At 50.8% G+C, this 23,227-nt stretch overlaps 1 protein-coding gene across 1 annotated transcript in view; it reads left to right on the top strand.

Annotated features, from left to right (window-relative positions):
• The window catches only part of DNAH17 (dynein axonemal heavy chain 17), a 1,486,981-nt gene that overhangs the window by 743,073 nt on the left and 720,681 nt on the right, over nt 1-23,227 (top strand). The window contains exon 31 of the mRNA XM_029599137.1: nt 10,155-10,280. Coding sequence (XP_029454997.1) covers nt 10,155-10,280 — 126 coding nt within the window. The remainder of the gene's footprint in view (nt 1-10,154; nt 10,281-23,227) is intronic.

The following is a 23,227-nucleotide window of genomic DNA, read 5'->3' as shown; positions in this document are numbered from 1 at the left end:
TCTCTGCTGTATCACATCCCGCTACCGAGACCTTGCCTCCCCGACGGTGAGGCTCAGTGGGATCTCTCCCTTGGGCGATACGATCTCTCACCTCGGCCAAAAGGTCTACACACACACACTCACTTACAAATCCTAACACTCACTAGTGAGTGACGTACTCCTAGACATAACAGATCGATTTCAAGAAGAGTTAGCTCATATAGCTGACAACCATAAAATTGATATTAAAGATCTGAGAAAGAGAACATCTGCTCGTATAACTGGGGATTTGGGGTCACTTGTGGAAAGAGCAATTGATGTGAGGCAGTCACCTCATGGTATGCTGCGGACTTCAGCTAAAGGCCAGCAGGAAGTTCCCAGATGGCAGGATACTACACTAACTCAACTTTCTGCGACAACCAGTTCTCCTCAATATTCTACTCCATCAATCTCTCTATTCCTGAAAATGTTTCAAAGATTATAGTGGAGCACATGATCAAAACTCCCAAGGAAGGGGCACAGTTGAATCATACTTACCACAAAATTAAAGTTTTCTCTGGGAATGTTCCTAAACCTATTAATGAAGGAGATTATGAAACCTGGCATATTCAGATTAAGCAATTATTGCAGGACCCAGACCTCACTGCAGGTGCTAAAAAAAGAAAATTATTTGAAAGTCTCCTCCCTCCAGCTTTAAATGTTGCCTCTTATATGGGTAAAAGTGCCATAGCAGAACAGTGCTTAGAGGAGCTGGATAAGGCATATGGTAGAGATGTGAATCATGTGCCAGATCGTCTTAACGATCAGGTTCAGCTGGGGGGGGGGGAATCTGATCAATAAGATATGTGAATTGGAATCATTTCCGATTCCAATTCACATCGCTAATTTCTTTTTTAGGGAGGCCCGCGCCGCTAAAAAATAAAAACCCACCCGACCCTTTAAATCGACCCCCCACCTTCCCAACCCCCCCAAAACCTTTTGAAATTACCTGGTGGTCCAGGGGTGCCTCGGGGAGCGATTTCCCGTTCACAGGCATCAGCTGCGCTAAAAAAAAATGGCGCCGATGCCCCTTTGCCCTTACCATGTGACAGGGTATCCGTGCCATTGGTCGGCCCCTGTCACATGGTAGGAGCACTGGATGGCCGGCGCCATCTTTAAAGATGGCGCCGGCCATCTTTACTCATCAGCCCCTATTATACTATACTCTATAATAGTTAGGAGCACTGGATGGCCGGTGCCATCTTTAACCATCTTTACTCATCAGCCCCTATTATACTATACTCTATAATATAATATAATATAATATACTCATCAGCCCCTATTATACTATACTCTATAATATAATATGATATAATATAATACTATGTGACAGGGGCCAGCCAATGGCACGGATACCCTGTCACATGGTAAGGGCAAAGGGGCATCGGCGCCTTTTTTTTTTAGCGCAGCTGATGCCTGGGAACGGGAAATCGCTCCCCGAGGCACCCCTGGACCACCAGGTAATTTTAAAAGGTTTTGGGGGAGTTTGGGCCTGCGCGGTCGGCACTAAAGCCCGTCGGGGTAAGGCCTCCTAATCCGCACTTACCTTCAACGGGCTCCCCTGCCAACCACAAGGCGGATTCTCTCTTCCTCACAACCCGCCGAGCCTTTCAGCCCGCCGAGTCTTCGGGCTACTCGCCCTTCCTTCTTCCTCTAAGCGGCCATTCTGGAGCGGGGGTGCTCCGGTGACGTCACTAGCTGGCGACCTCCAGAGATTTAATTCCCTGCTGTCCTTCCAGCGCCGCGCGCCGAAGGTGCGCGACAAAGGGGCCTGCCCCTTTGTGCGCCCCTTAGTGCGCGGCGCACAAAGGGGTGAACAAAGGGGCAGGCCCCTTTGTGCGCCCTTACTGTAAACTTCTATCCCTAATACCAGCACTCGGACTCCACCAACAACAGGAGCAGAAACATGACACACGGCCTCCCTATCCCAATCATCTAACACAAACTTTTCACCATGGGTAGCACGCTCACGCTGTGCGACCTTACTGTAAACTTCTATCCCTAATACCAGCACTTGGACTCCACCAACAACAGGAGCAGAAGCATGACACACGGCCTCCCTATCCCAATCATCCAATACAAACTTTTCACCATGGGTAGCACGCTCACGCCGCTCCGGACACGCTCCATAAAATCTCTCATCCCTATCACGATATCCCCTCTTATACAACTCCTGGGTCTTGCGCTTTTCTCTGTAACTCTCTTTAATGCACAATCGCTCACAAAGAAATCCCATATTCTCAATTGCACTCTCCTCGACTCTAAGCCAGACATCTGTGCGATTACTGAGACATGGCTTAAACCGACGGATATAGCATTGATTAATCAATTACCAACACATCTTTACGATTTCTTCTCACTTACAAGACAAAAAAAGAGAGGAGGAGGCCTTCTTTTAGCAGCTAAGAAAGAGCTGAGAATATCCCTACAACAATCAAGGCCACCTCTAAGCTAGAAATGGGCTATTTTAAATCGAACTCTCTTCAAATCCTACTCATATATGCTCCATCTGGAGTCCTAGATTCAGATGCCTCTCCAGTGATAGAAACTATAGCTAAATACTTAAACTTGGATTCCCCAGCTATGATCTTAGGGGACTTCAACCTACACATCGACACAACTCCTCGCTCATCCAACTGCGATGCATTTCTCACCTCTCTCACGGCAATGGGCTTCAGGCAAATTGTCAATAAACCCACTCATAAAGCTGGGCATACTCTGGATCTTATCTTCATCAACTCCGGATTCACTCACACCATTACTCCCAAATGTGTTCCCGTCCCCTGGTCTGACCATTCCCTGATCTCTACCACCCTCAAGATGAAAGAAAACCCTTCACCGCACCAACCTCAATCCACTTTTCAATACAGAAGATCATGCTCTTCAGAGGAATTAAGTGAGAAACTGGCCAAAGAACTCACAAAACTAGATGTCTCAAACCCGAATTCAGCCTTACTCTCATGGCATAGCATTACTGAACTGGTAGCAAACAAACTATGCCCTCTATCAACCAAAACAATCAACCCGGCATTAAAAAACAAACTACCCTGGTTCTCAAAAGAACTCCAGAAAATGAAACAAGACCTTAGACAAAAAGAAAGCAAATGGGTAAGACCCCTTGCCCCAGTACACTTGCGGTCTACAAATCTGCCCTCCACTCCTACAGGAACTCAACTCTATGAACAAAAAAAGATTTCTATGCTCTTAGAATTCACGACCTCGTATTTGATGCTAAGGCCCCGTGAGTTTCCACTTCCTCCATGCAGATCTCGTACATTGTGAGATCCGCATAGAGAAAGTGCTACTCTTGCACATTACCAAAGATTACATATGTGCCAAACAGTAAAAAGTAATTTATTTTTTTTTACCTTTGCTGTCTGATCTTAGTTTTCTAATCGGTTAGTCACAGACTTTTTTGTTCCACCTTCCCTTTCTTATTTTTTTGCCAATTCCTTTTATATTGTCTTTTTCCTATTTCTTTTCTCTCCATCTGTCTTCTTCCCTCAAACACACAGTCAGGTTCTCATTCTCACATGCTTTCTCTCTCTCTCTCACACACACACACACACACACACACACACAGGCTCTCACTCTCACATACTCTCTCTCATACAATCATTCATACACACAGTCTCTCACTGGCACATGCTGTCTGACTCACACACACATGCTCTCTCTCACTCCCACATGCTGTCTTGCTCAAGCACAGGCTCTCACTGTCACAAGCTATCTCACAAACAGAGGCTCTCACATGCTGTCTCTGTAAATATTCAGGTCCTCACTCCCACACACAGTCTTTCAACTCACTCTCTCACACACACAATCTCTCAAATCATCTCATACACACATCACACACTCTACAGGCCCTCAGCCTCTCTCTTTCCTCTGGGCCTCCTCATCACGGGTCACCGCAGGATGGGCTCTGCAGCAGCCCTGATCTTCTCGGGCTGCTCGCAATGTGGGATACGCTGCGGTGGCCCTGCTACCGGGCCTCCTCCACTTCTCAGCCCGCTGCGACTTGAGATTCATGGATGACTATAAATGCTGCTCCTCTTCTGCACGCGGCTGATGCTCCTCCTCCTTCCTGCCCTCGTGGCTCCGGCAACATTTTCTTCGGGGCCATGCGGGCAGGAAAGAGGAGGAGCACCTGCAGGTTTGGACGCAACCTTTTTCTTCGAGCCGTGGTGACATGAGCTCCACCATGGCCCTGCCGATCTTCCTGCTGTGTGTGTCCGGCACACAGCACAGCACAGCGGTAGTTCACTGCTCAGCCGCCAGTGGGATGAGGTCCACCAGAGGCCGCATTGGCTCCCCCTGACCTCCCCTCGGTATACCACTGCTCGGCGCCCCCTAATGTTTGGTGCCCTAGGCCCAGGCTTAGTTCGCCTAGTGCTTCCACCGGCCCTGCCTCCTCTGAACGGAGGTTCACAGCCCGCTCCTTGGGCAGTATTCTACATTGCAGTCAATAAAGATCTTCCTTTCCTCTGTGTATTTTTCTACTGGGAGTCAGCCTATCGTGGCAAGTCCCCACAGGGCTCCTCCCTGTGGGTGGAGTCATCTCTTGCCATGACCCAGGGCCCACGTTTCCAGCCAAATTATAACAACTGCAAGCTTCGACATCTCACTTGGAAAGTAATCTTTCTAGTAGCCATAACGTTAGCTCGCAGAGTCAGTGAGCTACATGCACTGGTAACATACCCACCATATACCAGGTTTCTTCATGACCGTGTGGTACTCTGTACTCACCCTAAATTTATCCAAAAATAGTCTCTGATTTCCACTTAAATCAATCCATAACTCTTGCTACCTTTTTTCCAAGACCTCACTCACAACCAGGTGAGCGAGTTCTATTTTCCTTGGACTGTAAGCAACTCATAGGAAGTCCACCCAGTTATTTGTCTCTTTTGATAAAACCAAATTGGGTACTCAGGTACGCAAACAGACTCTATCCACCTGGCTAGCGGATTGCATTTTCTTTTGCTATCATCAAGCAGGACGTCTTCTCCAGGAATGTGTTAAAGCGCACTCAGTAAGAGTAATGGCAACGTCAGTGGCACACCTCCGTTCCGTACCTCTTGCTGACATCTGCAGAACTGCCACATGAGCTCCCCCAATACATTTGCAGCTCATTATTGTCTCGACATGACTGGCAGACAGGATTCCATTTTCGGCCAGTCGATCCTGTGTAATTTGTTTTCTATATAATAACCCAACTTCCTTCCTGCAACCCAGGGAGACTACCAGGCTGCCCTGTTAACCAAAACTACCACAGTTGTTGTGCCTGTTGCACGTCATTAGGTGTTTTGGCTATATGACATTTGGGCATCCTGTTGACACGGTTGGCCTCAAAGGCCTTGCATACCTTTGCAACCTTGAAGGCCTTACACTCTGTTGCGGCCTCAAGGCCTTGTGTTGTTTAGTGTGCCCTTGGGCCTCAGCCCGACCCTAGGAAACCCAGGACCAACCCGAGGGTTGACGGCGTATTCCAGCGTGGCTGGCGGCTGACCCTCTGCCAGGCCCGCAAGCTCCCAAGGCCAACATCTGAGGATGTTGGAAGTTGAATGGTCCTTAGACCATTCCGAGCCCTTTCGGACCTGCTGCGAACAGCATGGAGCAGCTAGCCTGGCCTGAGGTAGAGGGCAGTTGAGGACCTTGACACGAAGACAGGACAGTGTTAGATCAGTGCTGTAACAGGGTACGAGTTCTGGAACCAGGCAGGAACTGTAGCAAAACTCGAGTACTGGAACCAGGTAGGAACTGTAACTGTAACAAGACTCGGGATACAAAGACATCACAGAAGACACTTGGGCAGAAGGACAGTTGCACAGTCTCTCAGGGCGCCCTACTCAGCCCACCCGCGGGACTGAGTTGCGGACCACCCTGTCCCACTGTGCACCCTACACAGCCCAAAGGCAGGTCACGGACCATGAGGAGAGCGGGACATGTGCAGGGAAGATCCAGGCGAGGAGGAACTCCAATGTTGGGACCAATGGCATCTGAAGCTCCGACGGCTGGCGGGAACGGAAGATCCAAGGCGCAGGGAGAGATCCCACCTGTTGGCCACTCCTAGGCCCAACAGGTCAGAAGGCCAGGAAGATGCAGGGAAGAACATCCGGGAAAATAAGACATTGGGACATAGAAGATCAAGACATGACATCAGCACGAAGATCAAGACAGGAACATCAGTACCCCCGGTCGGGACATCTGAATGGGACATCTGGACAGGACATCTGGACAGGACCTCAAGCACGAAGACAAGACGAAAGAACAGGAACTGAACAGGAACTCCATGGAGAAGACAGGAAGGCCTGATGGAGCCTCCAGAAGGGTGACGCTCCGATGCAAGGCCACGAACAGACTGACGAAGGAGCCCTTTATAGGGCAGAAGCAGAAAGTCCACTTAGAGGTGGGGTCAGCCACACTTCCTGTGGCTGGCCCTTTAAGTCTAGCAGAGAGGCGCGGGCCGGCACCTAAGTACAGCAGGAGAACAGTGCAGGACCGCGGACAGCGGCCTGCACTGATGTCAGACACTGAAGCAGGAAGACTGAGCCTGGGCACAGGCTCCGACGACGGCAGCGGCTCTAGCCACTGCAGGAGGCCCTGGGGGCGGCTCCAGCTGCCACTTGAGCCCAGGGATGCGGCCTTAACGCCGCGAAGATGTCGATGACGTCAGGGGCGGGCTTGGCCCGCAGGGAGGAGCAGGAAGGTCGCGGTTCCAACCGCAGCAAAGGAGGAGATCCAGGACGGCCTCCGGGCCGCATGGGCAAGGCTAGACCGCGGCTCCGGCTGCACAGACAGGCCCGACGTCGGCGTCCATGCCGCGTCGGGTGAAGAAGAGCAGCCCGGGTAAGTAGTTCTGCTCACGGGGAGCATGCAGGCAGCGGGTCATAACATCCTGTAGCTTGCTAATCACCCACATATGAGGACTACCATCCTGCTTGTCCTGTGAAAAAGCAGAGTTGCTTACCTGTAACAGGGGTTCTCACAGGACAGCAGGACGTTAGTCCTCACAAAACACGCCCCACACCCCGCGGAGTTGGGTTCGCTTACGCTTTCTTATTTTATTTTTCGCTTGTAATTTTTTTTTTTTAATTTATAGTTTTACAAGCCGTTAAGCCCGTTAAAACGGGCTACATCCCTCTGTCTCTCACCTCCCCCTCATTCTCTCTCCCCTCACTCTTCACCACCCCCTACCTCCCTCCCTCTCACCCACTCCTCCCTCTCCTCTCACTCAGTCCCTCCCTCCCACTCAGTCTCACTCACACCCTCCCCCCTCTCTCCCTCCCTCTCACTCACACTCAGTCCCACTCACTCTCCCTCAGTCCCACTCCCTCCCCCTCCCCCTCAGTCTCACTCACTCCCTCCCCCCTCTCTCCCTCCTCTCACTCACACTCAGTCCCACTCACTCCCCCTCAGTCCCACTCCCTCCCCCTCCCCCTCAGTCCCACTCCCTCCCTCCCTCTCTCTCTCAGTCCCACTCCCTCTCTCTCAGTCCCACTCCCTCCCTCCCTCTCTCTCTCAGTCCCACTCCCTCCCTCTCTCAGTCCCACTCCCTCCCTCCCTCTCTCCCCCCCCCTCTCTCTCCCCCTCACTCTCTCTCCCCCCCTCACTCAGTCCCCCCTCTCACTCAGTCCCACTCCCTCCCTCCCTCTCACTCAGTCCCACTCCCTCCCTCTCAATCAGTCCCACTCCCTCTCTCTCCTCCCCTCTCACTCAGTCCCTCCCTCTCTCTGTCAGTCCCTCCCTCTCTCTCTCCTCCCTCGCTGCCGCCGCCGCCGCTGCCACCCGCCACCGCTGCCACTGCCGCTGCCATCCGACACCGCCGCTGCCACCCACCGCCGCTGCTGCCACTCAACGCCGCCGCCGCTGCCTCCCGACGCCGCCGCTGCCACTCGCCGCCGCCATTTTTTTTCTTTTTTTCTGGCTCAGACCGACGTGCTCGCCCGCACATGCGCGGTAGAGCTGGTCTCTACTGCGCATTTGCGGCACGTCGGTCATCCTTCGTTTATTAGGTAGGATTGAGTTTTTCATCATGAATACAGAAATTAAATAAAACAAAAAATAGGTACAGTTTGATATACTTCAAACTTAATACCTAAAACTATTCATTAAGCAACCATACTTATTTATCTTGTACAATATCAATTAGCAATCATTTATTTAAACAATAGAATACTCCAGGGGCATTGTAATATAAGGGAGTTTCTAAGGAAATCAACCATATTCTCATTAATCACTCACAGTTCCACTCTGATATTTATTACTTTTACTCACTGGACAATGGGGAAGAGGTGACTATTCTTCTCTGCTCTATAAAAATGTTTTAAATGATCGGGTAGAAAAAATACATATACATCTTGCTCTTTTTTTAACAAACATTTGCAGGGAAATCTCAAAGTGAACGAGTATCCCATATTTATCACTTCCTGACGAAAAAGCAAAAACCCCTTTCTTCTAAGTTGTGTAGTGTAAGATAGATCTGGAAAAATCTTTACAATATTATCATAAAACATGATAGGGTATTTAGCGAAATATTTTTTCATAACCTTATTCAGGTCAAGTAAATTTACAAAGGAAACTAATAGGACTCCCCTATCTATAATTTGATTAGAGTTTTCTAAAAAATTGGTAAGGTTCCCTTGAAAAGGCATTTCTATTTTCTAATGTCTCCAGATTAGGGTTTTTCTTAGGAAGAAAGTAATAGAAACTTAACACAGGTAATTCTTCATCAGAGAAAATCAATACTTCCTTTAGAAATTTTTTAAGCGTCTCAATTGGGGTCTGTCCAACTACTCTAGGGAAGTTGAGCAGCCTTACATTTTGACACCTAGAATTGTTTTCAATGGATTCTAATCTTCTAGACATTGTATCTCTATCTGTTGCTACAACAGCTTGGAATTCTAAGTTTTTTTTACCCATTTCTTCTAGATTTTTTACTCTTTCCTCCACTTTATTAATTTCATTATGAACTACTGATATTTCTTGTTGGTTTTTCCCCGCAATAATGTCCATCTTCTTTTCTAACCCCTTCATATTTGTAGCCGTAACAGCCACCAAGTCCCACAAAAGTTCCAGTGTTACCACTGTAAAGCGTGTTAAGGTTTCCACGGCCTCACTTCCAACAGTCTGCTCTATGCCTCCAGTTGCAGTAGCTTGAGGTGTCCGCTCCTCTAACTCTCCTACCGGATCCACCCCAGTTCTGTCTGCTTCTGGGATGTTATCATCAGAATTTACCAAGGAAAACTTGGGTTCTGGCGTACTTATCTGCTCCTTGTTGTTCCCAGGTGAGGTCTCTCCTGCCCTCTGCAAAGGTGGTAATCCTTGATTTGGACTCAGCGTTGCCTCCTCTAAAAATCCTGATCCTCCTCCCAAAGGGTCTGGAATTGCAGTATCATTGGTTGCTGGACTTTTCAGAGCAATGGCGGTCATATACCGAACAATCTCCTGCTGAATAGTCGATGGGAGAGGTGCTGGGGGAAAAACCCTTACCTTTCCCTTTCATTTTGGAGGCAAATTAGAGTAACTTTGAGTTCTTTCGCTTGTAATTTTTACTACAAACGAGACTGAAGGGGGAACCCTGCTGGATGCAGGGTTGGTGGCATGCTGGGCATGCTCAGTGTGTCAGTCAAAGTTCTAGAAACTTTGATGAAAGTGTTCTGTGATTGGGTTCCATTCTGATGATGTCACCCACATGTGAGGACTAACATCCTGCTGGCCTGTGAGAACACCTGTTACAGGTAAGCAACTCTGTTGTCTCCAGGCCCCCGTAGCCATCTTGAAAAACATATTTCTGGTTCTGGTCTGCATCATTCACAATGGCCAGACAGGAGGTGCGTTTGGAAGTGATGTCATTAAAAAGGGGCTGGGTGTAGATATCAACAAAGGAGTGGGGTTAGGGTGGAGAAAGGAGAAAACAATGATTAGCTGAGAGTGGGGGGGGCCATGGGTAGGGCCAAACCCTGAAGTGGGTGTGGCCATCTTTCAAAACAAAATTTGGCAAGATCTGTATCCATAAACTACTGACCAATAACAGCAGAATGAGGAAAATTTGAAGAAAAGACAGACTTTTTTATTCAGCACTGTAGTAAGCAATTAATTAATACATTGTTTCATTTTTGGGCTGGTGTTGGAACTAGGTTGAGGCTTGGTTAAATCGTGTACTGGAGAGAATGCGGGCCACTTTACAGCATGAAATCCCTGAGGCCGTGGTGACTTATGAGGAAAAGCCTAGAGACCAGTGGCTATTTGATTATCCAGCCCAAGTAAGAACCTGCAGTTTACATATGTTGATTAAAATCATTGTTTTCTAGTAGACTATTACATACTCTTTGAAAAGATGGCGGTTATCCTGTTTTTTCTTCTTATATGTTTCTCTAATGTTAAAATTTGTTAAAAATACTTAGTATTTCTATTTTTAAGGGCATAATACTTTATTCAAATTGATGACATACTGTGGGCCACCTGGCCGCAGTTAGCTCTTCCACTTTCACCCCTGGGTCATCTCCCCCGCCCCAAGACAGTGTAATTGCAGGCAAAACATTCAGGCTACATTCAGGTGTAAAGAGGATGTAATAGATCAAACTGGTAAACTGAAGAATAAAAAAATCACCAGGACTGGATGGCATCCACCTCAAAGTCATAAAAGAACTCAAACATGAAATTGAAAACCTGTTACTAGTAATCTGTAACCTATCATTTAAAAGCTGATGACTGGACGGTCACCATACTGACACCAAATTTTAAAATGGGCTCTAGGGGTGATCCGGTGAGGCTGGCATCGGTGCTTGGCAAAATGAAGAAGCTATTTTTAAATCAAAATCACTGGCTATGTAGATAGATATGGCTTAATGGGGAAGATTCAACATAGTTTTAGCAAGGGGAACTCCTGCCTTACTAATCTTTTTGTTTGTTTGTGTTTTTACGGTATTAATAAGAATGAAGATAAAGGTGAGCTGGTTGATACAGTTTTTGAATTTCAGAAGGCATTTAACAAAGTCTTCCATAAATGGAGGAGTAGCCTAGTATTTAGAGCAGTGGACTGTAAACCAGGAAAGCCAGAGTTCAAATCCCACTGCTGTTCCTTGTAACCTTGGGTATGTCACTTCATCCTCTATTACCTCAGGTAGGCAGGATGGCACTTAAGAGCTCATTCACTGTACCACATAAATTTTTCCTGACATGGGATTTGCTTTCTTGGGATTCATTGGCCCCTTTATAATAGGGCCCTGCATAGGAGCCACAAGTTCCATGGCACCTGAAAACTTTCCACCAGTAATGGAAGAAGATACCTCATTGGTGGCAGGTGGGATGACACAAGTCCATTTTACTACCAATGCCCCCATTTCCTTGATCTTGTTGAGATTCCCTCACTCACCCTTCCCTATCCTAATGAAACAGAGGATTGTGGTTTTGCAGTGCTTCAGGCTACTTTCTCCATCTCAGCTACTGGTGCTTGAATGATATCATCAAGTGGCTGACAGCTGAGGAGGAGAAAGTAGTCCGTGTGGCACAGCCCTAATTATCTGTGTGGTCTACGGTGGCCAAAGAAGCCTTTGATGTCATGGAGCCCATCCCACAGCAACCGAAGAAGCAGCCTAGACTGCCATAGAGCCCATTCTGCAGAAGCTTAAAAAGTTGTCCTGGCCTGCCTGTGTGCATGTGTGTGTGAGAGAGTGCCTTTCTGTCAGCCTGCATGTGTGTGTGGGGGTGTGTGTGGGTGTGTGTGGGGTGAGAGTACCTGTCTGCGTGTGTGAGATAGTGCCATCCTGCCTGCCTGAATGTGTGTTTGTGAATGCTTGGCTGCCTGAGTGTATGTGTGTATACATGTGTGTATGATTGCTTGCCTGCCTATGGGTGTGTTAAGAGCATGTGGGGAATGTTTTAGAGAATGAACATGTGTATGTAAGTGTGAGAAAGAGGATAAAATTTGTGTGGCCACCCTCCCCCCAATCCACAACATTCTCAGGTGACTGTCCATCAAAAGATCCCAGGAATGGAGAGTGGGAGATTTTTAAATATTTACTAATTTTAATTTTGGGGTATTATTTGATGTCTGCTGTTTTGAAATATTTTGTTTTTTGTGAAAATATTAAAATTTATGTGAGTTTTAAATTATTGGATGTTCTATAGGCGCTCTGAAATATTTACTCCTTTTATTAATATTACTAGCGGTACCCGGCCATGCGTTGCAGTGGCAGAGTCAGGTTCTTTACCCTCCCTCCCCCTTCCCCTTGCTCATTTACCTCAGTCACTCATCCTCCTCCCCCTTGGTCACTCACCCCCCCCTTCCCTCCCCTGTCCCCACTCCAACTCTCTCCCCTCACACTCACCTCTCCCCTCATTCTCCCTCCCCTGACACTCACCTCCCCCTTCATTCTCCCTCTGCTCACTGTCACCTCCCCCCGCCTACTGCCTACCCTTCAGATCAGAAAACCTTTGTCTTTCTATTTCTGTGGGAACTCCCCCCAACCCAACCCCCCCAATCCCAACCCTTTAAATCAAATAATAACCCTCCTGCCCCCTCCCAAGACCTGGGAAATTAAAATTGTTGGTGCTACATGTGGTCTGTCCCTGGGCGTCTGTGCGCGTTATATAGCCAATTAGGGGAGTGCCTAACCAAATTTGCACTTCCAAATTTGTTTTGTGGTCTGGGGAGGGCTATTTTGGTGCGTTCCCGAGATCGTGCAAGTTTAGTGTATGTATTTGTGTGTGAACCTCCCCCTACCCTATGAGAAAAGTTCTCTTAAACTAACCACCCCACACTCTCCTGCCCCCCCTCCCCCAGCCCTGCGAAAAACAGTAGCCCACCCCCTGCCCCCCCAGAGTTGCTGAATAAATGAAACTTGCCCCCCTCGTGACCCCTCCCCAAGATGTTCGCAATAAATTCATTACCACCCCCCACCCTCCAGACCCCCCGAGACCTGATTAAAATGTCAGTCGGTGGAGCGGGCGTTCAGGAGTGGTCCGGGAGCGATGTATTGGCGTTGGTCCGTCGGCTGTGAGCACTGAAACGGGTTCCGACAGCCCTTTGCCCTTACTATGTCAGTGGGGTGGAGCAATGGCAGCGGTAGGTCCTCTGACATAGCAAGGGCAAAGGTCCGCCAGCAGCCAGTCCTGAAAATGGCGCCGAGGGGCCCTCGCCCTTACTATGTTACATGGGCTACTGCCGCCATTGGTGTCCCCGAGTGGCATAGTAAGGGAAAGGGCCGTCGGCGTCATGTTGATTGCTGGCAGCCGACGGCCGTAGTGCAGGAGATGTGTCCCGGACCGGTCCTGGCACCCCGCTGGAGCCTCCCAGACTTCTGTCAGGTTTTGTGTGTGTTGTGAGGGCCTGGGAAGTAAATAAATTTGGCATGTGTGTGGGGGGTGTGAGGAGGGTGGTTTTGTGTGTGTTGGGAGGCTGTGGGAAGTAAATCAATTTGGCATGTGTGTGGGAGGTGTGAGGAGGGTGTATTTTATCTGTAAAGGAAATAGTTATCTTCTGGTGAAAAAAGTACGCGAATGTGTTAAAATGGAAGTGAAACGTGGACCTGGACTGGCGAAATGATTAGTGTAGCGTGTGTTAGTGTAAAGTGTAACAGATGGCGCTTATGTCCAGCAGATGTTGCTGTTTTCTGAAAAAAATGTTTAAACCTATTTTACCTGTCAAAAAATGCCCAAAATGCACAAGGAACATGTCTATCACAGACCCTCACCAGGACTGTGTCCTCTGCCTTGGTGAAGGGCATGATGTGAAGACTTGCCCCTTATGTGCTACGATGACCTCAAAAGGTTGACGTCTGCGGCTAGACAAAATGGAGCAGTTGTTCAAAATACAACTGGTTACTGCTCCATCCACTTCCACACCATCGTCTCCGGCTGGGTCGATTAGGAAAGTCGTCCTGAAAAAACGACATTCAGGTGAGTCGGGAGACGCTCCATTTTCCTCCCCCTCGCCATCGTCCAGGGCGTCAACATCGGGCAGTGAGAAAGCCCGCGAAAAAGACAAACATCGCCATCGGCATCGTAGGCTGCATACGGCATCCGCTACACCGATACCCGGAGAGCCATCGACGGAAGACGGCACACCGGTTAAGAAACCCCGGCTCCAGGGTAAGGCTTCCGAGCCATCGACAAGGCGATCCTCGCCGATTCCGACGGAAGGAACCGTGCCTCCTCAGGGCTCTGAGGACGTACTGATGTCGCCACCACCGCCTCCCCCCATGGGTGCTCTGTTTACATCATCCATGCGGGCGGAACTTGACATTTACATACGCCAAGCGGTCAGGGATGCCTTCGTCGAAGCGATGCCATGACCTGCTACACCGGTTCTGCCATCGACACCGATCATGATAAGATCGCCGATTCCATCACCAGTACCCTCGATGCCGATGCCGAGGAAATCGCCGCAATCATCGATGACGTCGATTCCAGCACCGGTGCTATCCATACCACAACCAGCGATGCCGTCGATGCCGATGCCACATATTCCATCGGTTCCAATGCGGCCACCGACCCCAATGGCACCGTCGGTGCCAACTCAAGATTCGTCCATATTTCAACCTTTGATGGACAAATTGGACTCACTTATCCAGGCCTTCTCCTCTTCACCACAAGATCTAGGTTCTGATCAACATCAGGAACCATTACCAGGTCCGTCAGGTGTCATACCACCCATCAGACCGCAAACACCAGTCTCTGAGATCCCATTTAAGCCTCCTAGGCCTCTGGATACTGCTAGTGATTCGGAATTTTCATCTGAAGAAGATATCCTCTCTGAGCCTTCACCACCAGAGGACAGGAGAAAATCACCACCAGAGGATCTTTCATTTTCTAATTTTATAAAGGAAAATGTCTGAAACAATCCCTTTCTCCCTCCTCTCAGAGATAGACAGCAGACAAAAAACCTTGGAGATACTTCAATTCGTAGATCCTCCTAAGGAAATACTTGCCATCCCAGTTCACGAGGTCTTACAGGAATTAATGTACAGGATGTGGGAGCACCCTGGTTCTGTGGCGGCAGTCAATAAACGTGCTGATGCCACTTATCTGGTTCAACCCATCCCAGGGTTTCAAAAAACTCAATTGCCACATCAATCAGTAGTGGTCGAGTCGACACAGAAGAAGGCCAAGAGGTTAAAACAACATGCCTCCACAACTCCTGGGAAAGATAACCGGTTCCTAGACAATCTAGGAAGGAAAATCTTCCAAGCTGCGATGCTGGTATCCAGAATAAATTCTTACCAGCTATTTATGAATCAGTACCAGCGAGACCTGTGGAAACAGGTTGAAACACTGTCACACCAATTACCTGACCAACTTCAGGACGGATTCCTAACACTCGTGCACAAAGGCCTAGAAGCGGGCAAACACGAGGTAAGGGCCACATATGATTCCTTTGAGACAGCCTCCCGCTTATCAGCGTCAGGAATCACAGCCAGGAGATGGGCCTGGTTAAAATCATTGGAGCTGAGACCAGAGGTACAAGAACGTTTGGCAGACCTGCCTTGCCTGGGAGAAAACCTCTTTGGTGATAAAGTCAAAGAGGCAGTGGCAACCATCAAGGACCACACTGAAACCCTTAAACAGCTATCTCAGCTGCCACAAGAGTTACACCAACCTTCAAGGAGGCCTCCAAGAAGGGAACCAAGGAAACCATATTATCGCCCTAGGCGATATTATCCTCCGGCAACCAGACCCAGGCAACAACGGCCTACTCAGCGGTCACAACCTCGCCAGAGACCTGCTAGGCCTCAGCAGCCTGCGCCTACGGCGTCCACTTCTGGATTTTGAAATCCAACCAGAGAGCAGGAGCCATTCACAAAATCCCTCTCCACAATTACCTGTAGGAGGTCAGATATCTCATTACCATCAAGCTTGGACTTCCATCACGACAGACCAATGGGTACTCTCAATTATAAACCAAGGGTACCGCTTGGACTTCCTCACTGTACCAAACGAAAATCCTCCTATTCCATCTTGGACAGTGTCTCGTCACTCCACAATTCTACAAGCAGAATTATCCACCCTTCTGACTGCCAGGGCCATAGAAAGAATTCCCAGGCCTCAGTGGGGCAGAGGATTCTACTCCCGATATTTCCTCATTCCAAAGAAAACCGGGGGCCTACGTCCTATCCTGGACCTCAGAAATCTCAACAAATTTCTAAAAAAAGAGAAATTCAGGATGGTATCGTTAGGCACCATGCTACCTCTTCTTCAAAAAGGAGATTGTCTCTGCTCTCTGGATCTTCAAGACGCTTACGCTCACATTCCCATCTTTCCTCCTCATCGACAGTTCCTGCGATTTCTGGTAGAAGGTCAACACTTCCAATACCGAGTGCTGCCTTTTGGCCTAGCCTCAGCACCTCGAGTGTTCACAAAGTGTCTTGCAGTGGCAGTGGCACATCTTCACAAGCAAAGAGTACATGTGTTCCCTTACTTGGACGATTGGCTCATCAGCAGTCAAACACAAAACGGAGCTCTCACTTCTCTCCAGCTCACAATAAAATTGCTTCACTCCTTGGGGTTTCTCATCAACTACGAGAAATCCCATCTCACCCCATCTCACCAGCTGCAGTTCATAGGTGCAGATCTCAACACCGTCACAGCGAAAGCCTTTCTTCCAAGAGACCGTGCTCAAGCGCTCGTTCTCCTAGCGCACTCTGTTCGCAATCAGTCTCGAGTTACAGCTCATCAATGCCTCACCATACTCGGACACATGGCCTCAACAGTTCACGTCACTCCCATGGCCAGACTGACCATGCGACTAATGCAATGGACACTCAAAGATCAGTGGATCCAAGCCATTCAACCATTGTCCACTCCCATTCATATCACACAAGATCTCAGATCTTCTCTTCTCTGGTGGACATCAACAATCAACTTGCTCAAAGGCCTACCTTTCCAGCAGCCAGTTCCACAAGTGACTTTAACTACAGATGTGTCCACCTTAGGGTGGGGAGCGCACATGTCTCACCTAAAGACACAGGGCAAGTGGACAACGCAAGAAGCTTCATTTCAAATAAACTTTCTGGAACTTCGAGCTATACGCTATGCTCTACATGCGTTCAAGGACTGCCTTTCACACAAGACTGTTCTGATCCAAACGGACAACACAGTAGCCATGTGGTACATCAGGAAGCAGCTCAAATTTGGGACTGGGCCCTAGCACACTCAATTCTGCTACGGGCCACCTACCTAGCGGGCATCCACAACACAGTAGCGGATCGCCTCAGCCGTCACTTCCAGCCACACGAGTGGTCTCTAGACCCATCGCTAGCAACCAAGATATTTCAGCGTTGGGGTCAACCGACAATAGATCTCTTTGCATCCCACTTGAACTACAAAGTGAACAATTACTGCTCTCTCCTCTGGCAGTCCAACAGCCTACCAAGGGATGCCTTTGCTCGCCATTGGAATTCAGGCCTGTTATACGCGTATCCTCCGATACCACTCATAACCAAAACACTAGTGAAGCTACAACAGGACAAGGGGACAATGATACTCATAGCCCCATATTGGCCTCGACAGGTATGGTTTCCCACACTGCTAGATCTCTCAATCAGGGAACCAATTCGCCTGGGAGTAACTCAGGAATAGGGTCAGTTGCGCCATCCCAACCTTCAATCCCTGTCCCTGACAGCATGGATGTTGAAAGCTTGATCTTACAACCTCTCAACCTTCCATCCGTTATATCTCAAGTACTTATCGCTGCACGTAAACCTTCCACAAGAAAGAATTATTCATACAAATGGAAAAGGTTTACATTGTGGTGCACTCAGAAAGATTTAGATCCTTTCACTTGCCCCACTACCTCACTACTAGATTACCTTTACCATCTCTCAGACTCTGGTCTTAAGACATCATCTGTAAGGGTACACTTAAGTGCAATCTCAGCTTACCATAACAAGCTGGGAGATGCATCTATCTCCACACAGCCTCTCGTCAGTAAATTCATGAGAGGCCTAAATCACATTAAACCTCCAGTTCATTCCCCAAGCATACAATGGGACCTGAACGTAGTATTAACTAGGCTTATGTGTTCTCCATTTGAACCCATAAATACCTGTGACCTTAAATACCTTACTTGGAAAACGGTATTTCTCATAGCCATTACATCAGCTAGGAGGGTCAGCGAACTACAAGTGCTAGTCACATACGAACCTTTTACAAAGTTCCTACATGACAGAGTAGTAATCCGTACACATCCAAAATTCCTTCCTAAGGTTGTCACGGAATTTCACTTGAACCAATCCATAGTTTTACCATCATTCTTTCCTAGGCCTCATTCCCATCAGGGTGAAAGAGCCTTACACACTTTGGACTGTAAGCGTACATTATCCTTCTATTTAAACCGCACAACAGCCCAAAGGAAATCCAGTCAGCTGTTTGTATCCTATGATCCAAACAAACCTGGTAAAGCAGTGGGTAAGCATACTCTGTCAAATTGGCTAGCAGATTGCATACAATTTTGTTATGAAAAAGCAGGCCTTACTCTTCAAGGGCGAGTAAAGGCACACTCAGTCAGAGCAATGTCAACCTCAGTAGCACATCTTCGCTCTGTACCTATTCTGGACATTTGTAAAGCAGCAACATGGAGTTCTCTTCACACCTTTGCAGCTCACTACTGTTTAGACAAACAAGGAAGACAAGATTCATCATATGGACAATCCGTCTTAAAGAACTTGTTTCCAGTATAATCCCAACTCCTTCTACATCCAACCTGCGTTGATCTTCGGCTGATTCATTTCGTCACCATTACTTCACTGTTGCTTCACTACAAAATGACTCAGCCTCTAGCTTGCTAATTATCCATATGTGAGGACTAGCATTCTGCTTGTCCTGGGATAAAGCAAAATTGCTTACCTTGTAATAGGTGTTATCCCAGGACAGCAGGATGTAGTCCTCACGAAACCCACCCGCCACCCCGCGGAGTTGGGTCGATACGTTTTATTATTTTATTTTTGGCTAACGCTATTGCTACAAACCAAGACTAAAGGGAGACCCCTGTGGCAGGGAATATCATAGCATGCTGGGCATGCTCAGTAGGCACTCTGGTGCCAGTCAAAAGTTTCATAGAAACTTTTATAGAAGTTTTCTGTACATAGGGCTCCATTACTGATGTCACCCATATGTGAGGACTACATCCTGCTGTCCTGGGATAACACCTATTACAAGGTAAGCAATTTTGCTGTTCTCTGGGAGTGGAATACTCCAGAAGGGGAACTGAAGGTGGGGAGAGCTAGGGTTAAGCTCTAGCCCCTACCGGAGGCTGCTTTGGAACTGCTAATGCTTCCCAAGGTGGGTGCTTCTGTTACGCTTGGGCTCCGGTCAGGAGTCGTGAACACCACCCAGCAGGGTGGCTCCAGGTGGGGAGAGACAGGAATGGCTAGAAACAGTGTCTGGTTCCAGGCTGGGTCAGGGCAGGCAGCAAGTAGCAGTGTCTGGGTCCAGGCTGGGTCAGGGCAGGTGGCAAGTAGCAGTGTCTGGGTTCAGGCTGGGTCAGGGCAGGCGGCAAGTAGCAGTGTCTGGGTCTAGGCTGGGTCAGGGCAGGCGGCAAGTAGCAGTGTCTGGGTTCAGGCTGGGTCAGGGCAAGGCAGGTCAGAAGGCCCGTAGGCCACACACACACAGAAGGCCCGTAGGCCACACACCGTAAGCAGGGCAAGGCAGGTCAGAAGGCCCGTAGGCCACACACACACAGAAGGCCCGTAGGCCACACACCGTAAGCAGGGCAAGGCAGGTCAGAAGGCCCGTAGGCCACACACACACAGAAGGCCCGTAGGCCACACACCGTAAGCAGGGCAAGGCAGAGAAGGCCCGTAGGCCACACACACACAGAAGGCCCGTAGACCACACACCGTAAGCAGGGCAAGGCAGATCAGAAGGCCCGTAGGCCACACACACACAGAAGGCCTGTAGGCCACACAAGGCAAGGCAAGACAAGGCAAGGAATAAGGCCCGAAGGCCGCGCAAGGCAAGGCAAGGCAAGGCAAGGCAAGGAATAAGGCCCGAAGGCCGTGCAAGGCAAGGCAAGGCAAGGAATAAGGCCCGAAGGCTGCTCAAGGCAAGGGAAGGTCCAGGGACCAAATGCACAGCAAGCAAGGAAGGCTAGAGCAGGGAGCCCAGGCGAGCTCGATGCCGAAGCACTGAGGGAACTGTCAGGCAGGGTTATAAGGGACAGCCCAGAACATAGAGAGGAGAAGGGAGATGGACTGGGCCTGTCAGGAGATCCAGCTCTAGAGGGACCCCTGGTGGTGAGGCGGTTGCACAGCAGCCATAGCCGTAACAGTACCCCCCCCTCAAGGCCTCCCCCTCCTCCTGGATCCCATCTGTGCAGGAGGTAATCAATAATAACGTGAGACCACTCCGGGGGTGATGTGGCAGGTTCAACTCCTTCCCGAGGCAGTAAGGCAGTCCATAACCCCACCTGGGGTGATAAGGCAGACACAACCCCAACCTGGGGCAGCAAAATAGTCCATAACCCCTCCTGGGACAAGGCGGCAGGGTTAGACCCCTCCTGGGGTAGCAGAGGCGGTGCAGATTTCCATAACCCCTCCTGGGGTGACAAGGGGAACACAAACCCCACCTGGGGCAGAGAAATAGTCCGTAACCCTTCTTGAGGCGACAGTAGGGCCGGTCCGGACCCTTCCAAGGTCGGCATCAGGACCAGTACAGACCCCTCCAAGGGCGGCAGCTGGACCAGTACAGCAGGCTCAGATAGTTGAGTAACAAAGTCAGTTGGCAGGCCCGGTTCGGACCCCTCCGGGGGCGGCAGCAGGACCGGTACGGACCCCTCCAGGGGCGGCAGCAAGACCGGTACGGACCCCTCCCGGGGAGGCAGCAAGACCGGTACGGACCCTTCCCGGGGCGGCAGCTGGGCTGGTACGGACCCCTCCAGGGGCGGCAGCTGGGCCGGTACAGCAGGCTCAGATAGTTGAGTAACAAAGTCTGTTGGCAGGCCCGGTTCGGACCCCTCCGGGGGCGGCAGCAGGACCGGTATGGACCCCTCCAGGGGTGGCAGCAGGACCGGTTCAGCAGACTCAGATGGCTGAGTCAGGAAGTCTGTCAATAGGACTGGTTTGGACCCCTCCGGGGATGGCAGCAGGCCCGGTTTGGACCCCTCCAGGGACGGCAGCAGGACCGGCTCGAGCCCTTCCGGGGGGGCAGCAGGACCGGCTCGGACCCCTCCGAGGACGGCAGCAGGACCGGTTCGAGCCCCTCCAGGGGCGGCAGCAGGACCAGATCAGCAGGCTCAGATGGCTGAGTCAGAAAGTCTGTCAGCAGGACCGGTGCAGACCCCTCTGAGGACGGCAGCAGGGCCGGTTCGGACCCCTCCGAGGATGGCAGCAGGGCCGGTTCAGCAGGCTCAGATGGCTGAGTCAGAAAGTCTGTCAGTAGGACCGGTTCGGACCCCTCCAGGGGTGGCAGCAGGACCGGTTTGAGCCCCTCCAGGGGTGGCAGCAGGACCGGATCAGCAGGCTCAGATGGCTGAGTCAGAAAGTCTGTCAGTAGGACCGGTTCGGACCCCTCCAGGGGTGGCAGCAGGACCGGTTCGAGCCCCTCCAGGGGCGGCAGCAGGACCGGATCAGCAGGCTCAGATGGCTGAGTCAGAAAGTCTGTCAGTAGGACCGGTTCGGACCCCTCCAGGGGCGGCAGCAGGACCGGTTCGAGCCCCTCCAGGGGCGGCAGTAGGACCGGTTCGAGCCCCTCCAGGGGCGGCAGCAGGACCGGATCAGCAGGCTCAGATGGCTGAGTCAGAAAGTCTGTCAGTAGGACCGGCTCGGACCCCTCCGAGGACGGCAGCAGGACCGGTTCGAGCCCCTCCAGGGGCAGCAGTAGGACCGGTTCGAGCCCCTCCAGGGGCGGCAGCAGGACCGGATCAGCAGGCTCAGATGGCTGAGTCAGAAAGTCTGTCAGTAGGACCGGCTCGGACCCCTCCGAGGACGGCAGCAGGACCGGTTCGAGCCCCTCCAGGGGCGGCAGCAGGACCAGATCAGCAGGCTCAGATGGCTGAGTCAGAAAGTCTGTCAGCAGGACCGGTGCGGACCCCTCCGAGGACGGCAGCAGGGCCGGTTCGGACCCCTCTGAGGATGGCAGCAGGGCCAGTTCAGCAGGCTCAGATGGCTGAGTCAGAAAGTCTGTCAGTAGGACCGGTTCGGACCCCTCCAGGGGTGGCAGCAGGACCAGTTCGAGCCCCTCCAGGGGCGGCAGCAGGACCGGATCAGCAGGCTCAGATGGCTGTGTCAGAAAGTCTGTCAGTAGGACCGGTTCGGACCCCTCCAGGGGCGGCAGCAGGACCGGTTCGAGCCCCTCCAGGGGCGGCAGTAGGACCGGTTCGAGCCCCTCCAGGGGTGGCAGCAGGACCGGATCAGCAGGCTCAGATGGCTGAGTCAAAAAGTCTGTCAGCAGGACTGGTGCGGACCCCTCCGAGGACGGCAGCAGGGCCGGTTCGGACCCCTCCGAGGATGGCAGCAGGGCCGGTTCAGCAGGCTCAGATGGCTGAGTCAGAAAGTCTGTCAGTAGGACCGGTTCGGACCCCTCCAGGGGCGGCAGCAGGACCGGTTCGAGCCCCTCCAGGGGCGGCAGCAGGACCGGATCAGCAGGCCCAGATGGCTGAGTCAAAAAGTCTGTCAGCAGGACCGGTGCGGACCCCTCCGAGGACGGCAGCAGGGCCGGTTCGGACCCCTCCGAGGACGGCAGCAGGGCCGGTTCAGCAGGCTCAGATGGCTGAGTCAGAAAGTCTGTCAGTAGGACCGGTTCGGACCCCTCCAGGGGCGGCAGCAGGACCGGTTCGAGCCCCTCCAGGGGCGGCAGCAGGACCGGATCAGCAGGCCCAGATGGCTGAGTCAAAAAGTCTGTCAGCAGGACCGGTGCGGACCCCTCCGAGGACGGCAGTAGGACCGGTTCGGACCCCTCCAGGGGCGGCAGCAGGACCAGTTCGAGCCCCTCCAGAGGCGGCAGCAGGGCCGGTTCGGACCCCTCCGGGGATGACAGCAGGACCAGTTCAGCAGACTCAGGCTCTTCTCGGGGTAGTGCAGGAGACTCGGACCCCTCTTGCGACGAAACAGCAGGCCCAGACTCTTCTTGGGGTTGTGCAGCAGGTTCAGATGGCAGAGTAGCAAGGTTAGAAGTAGTGTGCATGGAAGACACAGATTGTACTGCCGTGGGCTTGATACCTCGAGCCAAAGTCTGACGCTCCTGATTTTGTTTCTGGAGGAGCAGTTTAGAGAAG

This window comes from Rhinatrema bivittatum, chromosome 4 (genome assembly GCF_901001135.1).
Source record: "Rhinatrema bivittatum chromosome 4, aRhiBiv1.1, whole genome shotgun sequence".
In the NCBI taxonomy this organism is placed as follows: domain Eukaryota; kingdom Metazoa; phylum Chordata; class Amphibia; order Gymnophiona; family Rhinatrematidae; genus Rhinatrema; species Rhinatrema bivittatum.
The sequence above is the reverse complement of the archived record's forward strand: the minus strand, read 5'-3'. Positions and strand labels throughout refer to the sequence as shown.